Here is a 6219-nt window from a genome sequence, read left to right as displayed (position 1 = left end):
TGCAGCCAGAAAATCTTTATTGGTCCTAACATTATACACAGTTAAAGCAGTTTATTTAAAAATCTTTTAACATAACATACACACATCACAAATGATAAATCAAGTGACAGTGCTCATTTCATAAGCCTGATTTACCACCATTTCCTGCTGCATGTCATGTGACTAGCTGAGCAGGTGCTTTGGGGACAGAAAGGGTTGACCACTATAATATCTGTACTGACCACCCTAGCAATGTCTGTGACAAGCTGCAGTCCTCTTTTTTATGGCAAAGCCCTCGAAGACACTTATCTCAATAGCTGCAATTACAACAGGTGATTCTCTAATCCTAGCAAAGATGTGAAGCATGACTGAGCAGCTGCATTAAAGTGGAATGGGTTGGAAAACCAACAGGGGCTCCCTGTGGAGGAGGAAGCAGTTGTACATTAACTGTATAACATTAACTGAGCTTTGGTCACATTTCACTACTAAGTATTTAAAAAGAACCTCACTCTGCAGGGCAGGGAATCACTGGTTATAGGTGCATATTTATTAAAAGTGAATGGAACCCTTCCAGTGAAATATGCCTCCATTCTTTCTTACTGGTAGCAGGTTCATATATTTGGTGCACTGGCCAGCAATACTATATATAAACTCAGCTCTGCCACTTAAGCAGTCATTTCTTGCCAACAGCCAACAAAAAGTCCAAGAAGTTTGGCTTGTATTCTTCAATATAGAAAAAGTAGATCACACAGATGGTTCTCTCCTTGCCGCTAGGACATGTTCTATCAGGTTCCCAAAAGGATTGCTAAATCATGAGCTGTAAGTTCTAATAATTGCATTCTCTGTAAGAATGCAAATATGAATCTTTCAAAATATCACTTGCAGCATCAGCTAGTGCTTGCATTTCAGCAGAAATACCATTCTGTTTCTAGGGCTTAATTACCAGTCCAGACATTTTTGTTTTGGACTGAATATTTCAGCACATGTGATCACAGCAGAAGCAAGTTTTCTAGAAACTTTTTTTTTTTTTAAATTGGTTTGGCCATTACACGAAGGCAAAAAAAGTCTTAACCTGTAATACTAAATAGCCTGTTTGGCAAGCTGTCCATTCACATAGGTTAATCCATTCCTTTATTACACAGAGGATTCAAACACAGCCACTGCACGTGAACAGTAAGATTTTACCACTGAAAACATGGGAGAATTTTTAGCACACGCACAACAATGTATTAATTAATACCAAACAAAGCCAAAGTCATTCTATTCTGGCAGGCTGATTTTCTGAAACAGAAAATGAATCACTCTGGAAGAGCCCCCATTAAGGAGGGATAGTCTACCACGTTAACAGCCCCAGCAGAACTCTGCTCATATGCTTAGCCAGACTCTGAAGCAGCAATTGCTCGGGTGAGCTCATTTCAGTATAAACAGAATGTTAAATTGCAATATCGGTTAACAAACAATAGCACTGGCATATAGAAATTACCACAGATGAGCCATCCTTAATTATGGACCCCATGCACTAGAAAAAACAAAAAACTAACAGCATCCTGCCAGGTTCCAGCACAGTCAGTCAGGCCTCCTTACCAGGAGGGCTTTTTTTTTTTTTTTTTTTTTTTTTTGAAGAGGACAAAGCCAGTCACGCTCTTGTGAGAGGCACTGAAGTTGTCCAGGAATAGCTGCAACCTTGACTGTATTTATCCCTGACCTTGCACTTTAACCCAGCCCAAAACTTATTTCTTCTCACATACTTTTTATGTATTATTGCTTTCACACAGTGTTCTGAGTCACTACCTGGGTTGTAGCTGCTCTTGAAGCCAATAAGTATTTCTTTATGACGAAGATAATGGAATAGTAAGGAACAAAAGGAATGCTGCTTTTATCTTCCCAACCACATGTATTAATTGGGATCAGAATCCATTTTGGGAAGTGGTACCTTCTTTGAGCGAAGTAAAGATGATAAGACAGGCCTCCCACCCGAGGAAGAGTGCATTAGAAGTTTTAGGTCTTCCTAGAAGAATTGAAACTGTTTTAAAACAACAGTTAGAAATATTAAAAAGCCCAAGAACTGATGACCAGCTCTCAAAAAATGAGACAATACACATGGAAAACACAGCCTCTTAAGGAGGCATGTACATACTACTTAATTATTTCAAAGTGTATTTCAGCACACTCCTTTTACACACCAGTCTACTGCAAAGCAACTGCTTGGAAGACAGGAGTAAGAACTAGACCAGTAAGACGCATCAGGCTGGTTCAGTTCTTCACACCACTCATCAAAGGGAAATCCATGGCACCCAAGGAGTCACTTGCTTGGGGTGACAGGGGGGTGTACACTCAGAGATCTCCATCTTGCTCTTGCTGTAGGATACACAACACTGACTTGTGTAGGATTCCACACTCTTGCAGGGACTTTGTAAGGTCAGAAAAGCTCCTCCTAGGCACTTCCATAGTTTCAACACTGCAGTGTTTGTACTTGGTGGTATTCTTTTTTTCTGCCACAGCAAGGACTGTTTGAAGGGTATCTGTAGGCTTGAAATGATGTTCAAATCTCTGACCAGAAGGAGACCTAACAGCAAGCAGCAGTCTAGGCTCTTTCTTGGATGGCTCCTCCAAGTTTAAAACCAGCAATGAAGTACTTTCTTCTCTGGTTTTTCTTAGGGGCTTCTCAAATGTGAGGGACTGAGCACATGAGCTAACCCCTACATTCTCAACTGTGCTGGTGAATACTGCTTCTCCAGTACAAGCTTTGGTTTCTTGCTTCTCTTCCTGTCTGTTACTCATTTTCAGTTTGTTGGTCTGCTCAGTCACTGTTTCCACAGCATTCTTCCCCAGACCCTTCCTGCTGATGGAAGGAAGCACTCTGTACTTATTTAGGGAAGAGGAGGTCCTCAGAGGCACCTGTTGGAGGAGCTCTGGGATTTCATCAGGTGACACCTGGCCTGGTTGGTAGGATGGCTTTGTAGAGGATGCTCTCTGACTGCTTGCTACTTCATAGGGAGTTGCCGGCTGAGGGGAGGATGGCACTCTGTAAGAACAGGCCTCCACACTATGAGAGTAGTTCAAGCTTGATCTGGTACGTCCCTTGGCAGATTTCGGTCTGGTGACGTGCATATTGATAGTGTTTGACTGCCAAATGAAAGTTCCTGCAGTGCTTGAAGGGGTGTTGCATTCAGGTGGTGCTATATTCAGACGTGCTGCTGTGGCCATTGCTTCTCAAGACACCTGTACACAGGGTGGCAGAGGGAAGGGAATAGTTATAGGAATCAGCAAAAAAGAAAACCCTATAAAGCATTTAATTTCATGGGCATATCACATTGTCACACCGTATCCTGTTTAATATTACAGTAATGCATTTTGGCATGTGCTGATTCTCTGCATAAGGACATAGCAATGATACTCTTCTGTAAAGTCAGGTATAGAGACAACGGAATATAGTCCCAGATGCTGGCTTCATACCAAGTCAAGATTCTATTGTGTGAAACGTCCTTTTTAGGTCTGTAAATACAGCAAACACCTATTGTGTTGTAGATGCAAACAGAAGTGCCTCGCCTCCAGAGGGATCCCAAAGGGCTTTACAAGATACACACTTAAAACATGATGCAGTTATATCTGTGCTGAAGGGCACAATAGCAGTGTGTGCCACAGCAGGGGAGGAAAGTGGTGATTAAAGACATCAGGGCAGTAAAAAAATGCCATAAAGTAGTCACGCAAAGCAAACAGAATCTTGTTTTTTCATATCACACAAGAGAGGCCTACAAGTAGCATTCACCTGGATAAACAGGTTGACTGCATAAGTCAACTAAGATGCAAACTACAGCTTTTGGGGATCTCAACTTGTAAAACCACTTGGAAGAAAAGTTACAAATCTATCTAAATGCCACACTTTATGCCAGTGCTTACTGGGCACAGAAAATGCATAAGATGTTCCATAAAGGCCATGTGTGCTTATTGTTCTTCAAGGATTTAAAATAAGGGAAGTCATTATTTATGTTCATTGATGGGATATGTTATTTATCTGTCTTACTAGAGCATCTGACAACCCCAACTGAGCTCAAAACCCATTGCACTAGGCACCACACAAACACACGTGAAGAGACAGTAACTGTACCAGACAGCTACTTAGTTCAATAGACAGGGGTAGGAAGATCAGAACAAGTACTGTTACCCCTGCTTTACAGAGTGGAAGCCAAGCTGCAAAGAAACTAGAGGGGTTTCTCAACACTGCCCAAATCCGTGCAAGAGCCAAGAACTGAACCCACGTGTCAAGAGGCTGAGCCCAGTGCCTTAACCTACAATCTATCCTCTTTAAGGAGGAAATTCCCCCTACCTCATCTAAGTCAGTGGCACAGCTTCACTGACTTTATGGCTTGTATTTAGTAATATTTTAAAAATTTAAGTTCCTAATTAATTTCACTTCTTATTAAGAGGATTGCAAGGAAGAACAGAAAAGTGCGTGTACTAATCTGCATGTTCATAACAACAGCTTTCCATGGTATGACTCCAGCTATAAAGAACTTACGACACAACCCAAAGTCTTCAAACATATGCTAAGGGGCACATCTTGCCTTCTATCTTTAGTGGCTCCAAGTAGCATCAAGGGAGTGATTTCATGGGCGACTTTGTAAAGCAGCGGGTGAGGCAACCACCACAGGGCCAACACAGGGCCTGAACCAGAAAACTTGAGACCTAACTTCAACTAAAGAGGTACATAATACAGTCACCAGAGCATACATATGCTTGCTGCTGCCTTTAGGAAGTGTTTCCAGGATCAAGCCCTAAATCACAGAAGGAAGAAAACAAAAGGAGAGGAGTACAGGAGAAATTAATATTAAGCAAATAAAAATAACAAACCCTCTATTATATAGCTGATAAATCCTACAACTGGGCAAGAAAAGTGAAAAAGAAACAGCATAAGGGCAGATTTCAGCAGCAGAAAGCAAGGGGAAAGGAGATATTTGGAGGAAGACAGGTTGCATGCCTGGTGCATAAGGAGGAGGATATTCACGAGAAATCTCCTAAGACTAAATTGCAAACACTTCTGTGGAGGGACTTTCAAATCAGTTTCACACTTGTCTCCTGAAGTTTCACAGGTTTTTAAAGCTCCTTTAAAACTAATCTAAAACCAGTTAGAAAACCATTCTTGTCCGTTTGAAAAAGGGCCGAGAGGAAATTATAAACAACACACTTTATTCCAGCGTTAGAAACTAATCGAACATAGCAGCGATTCATTGCTGTTTCTGCCCTGCAACCTAAGTTCCCAGTTTGGGACTTTTACGTGAAATCAGCTGCACTTTTAAAAGTCTCTTCTTTTAAATCCTTTGAGTCACTGCAGACGTCTCGATACACTGAAGCCTTTTGCGAGCGATGACTCGAGAGATCAAAAGCTCATTGGCTTTCTACGCATCGCCGCAGGGGCCTTTCGCTGCAGATGGAGCAAGATGATCATCGACTGGTCCAAACCTTCATCGCACGGAGATTAAATCTGCCCCACCAATGCAAAGCAGCCCCCAAGCCAACAACGCTCATCGAAGACTAATTGGCCATACATGGGGGGAATTACCCGGCAGCTCCAAGCCAAGATAACTTGGTTTGGCGGACAAAGAAACAACCAGCTTTCTATGGAACCCAGCTGGGAACCCCCCTGGCCGCCCCGAAACCAAGCGCCAGCATATCATGGGCATGCCCCCACCCCTGCCCCGTCACCCACCTTCATACTCCGGCACCTCCACTCAAGCGTGCAGCCCGTCCCTGCCAGCAAGCAGGACAGCCCTCCACATTCATCGACCGAACCGGGGCTGGAAAAAAAACAGACACCCACGGGCCTCCTGCTTAGCAAACGCCTCGCTCCTTCGCTGTTGCCCCTCTGGAAACGGAGCGGCGGTTCAGCACCGGTCGCTCGGGACCCACCCGTGGGCCATCACGGCAGGGGGCAAAGGCGCCACGGGTTGCTCGGGCCACCGCGTTCGCGACTGCAGGGGTTCATCCCTGCAGGCCGAGGCACGGCCCCCAGACCCCCCTGTCTGCTCCTTCCCCCGCGGGCCCCGGCCCAGGGGCAGGATGGGGGGTCCCGCTGGGCGCAGCAAGGCCTTTGCGGGGGGGCTGAGGTGAGGGCGGCCCCGGGAACCCCGACGCTCACCTGCGCGCCAGCCCCGGCCCGCTCGTAAACAGCCCAGCGTTGCCACGGCAACCAGCCCCTCCCGCCAGACACTTCCGCCACTGACCGGAAGGAAGGAGCCTGCG

General features: G+C 44.7%; 1 protein-coding gene across 2 annotated transcripts; it reads right to left on the bottom strand.

The window, feature by feature from the left end:
* On the bottom strand, positions 1-6174 carry UBXN10 (UBX domain protein 10). Of its 2 annotated transcripts, XM_019541510.1 has the most exons (3): positions 6116-6174; positions 5687-5774; positions 1-3201 (listed from the first exon to the last, which is right to left on the bottom strand). In XM_019541510.1, the coding sequence occupies exon 3, from the start codon at positions 3184-3186 to the stop codon at positions 2314-2316; it is 873 nt and encodes a 290-aa protein (XP_019397055.1). In that variant the 5' UTR covers positions 3187-3201; positions 5687-5774; positions 6116-6174; the 3' UTR covers positions 1-2313. The 2 variants fall into 2 exon arrangements, with proteins under 2 accessions (XP_019397055.1, XP_019397056.1); XM_019541511.1 differs by lacking the exons at positions 5687-5774; positions 6116-6174 and adding an exon at positions 5165-5353.
* Between the last annotated feature and the right edge of the window lie 45 nt (positions 6175-6219).

This window comes from Crocodylus porosus, unplaced genomic scaffold (genome assembly GCF_001723895.1).
Source record: "Crocodylus porosus isolate Cpor-Errol unplaced genomic scaffold, CroPor_comp1, whole genome shotgun sequence".
Lineage (NCBI taxonomy): Eukaryota > Metazoa > Chordata > Crocodylia > Crocodylidae > Crocodylus > Crocodylus porosus.
The sequence above is the reverse complement of the archived record's forward strand: the minus strand, read 5'-3'. Positions and strand labels throughout refer to the sequence as shown.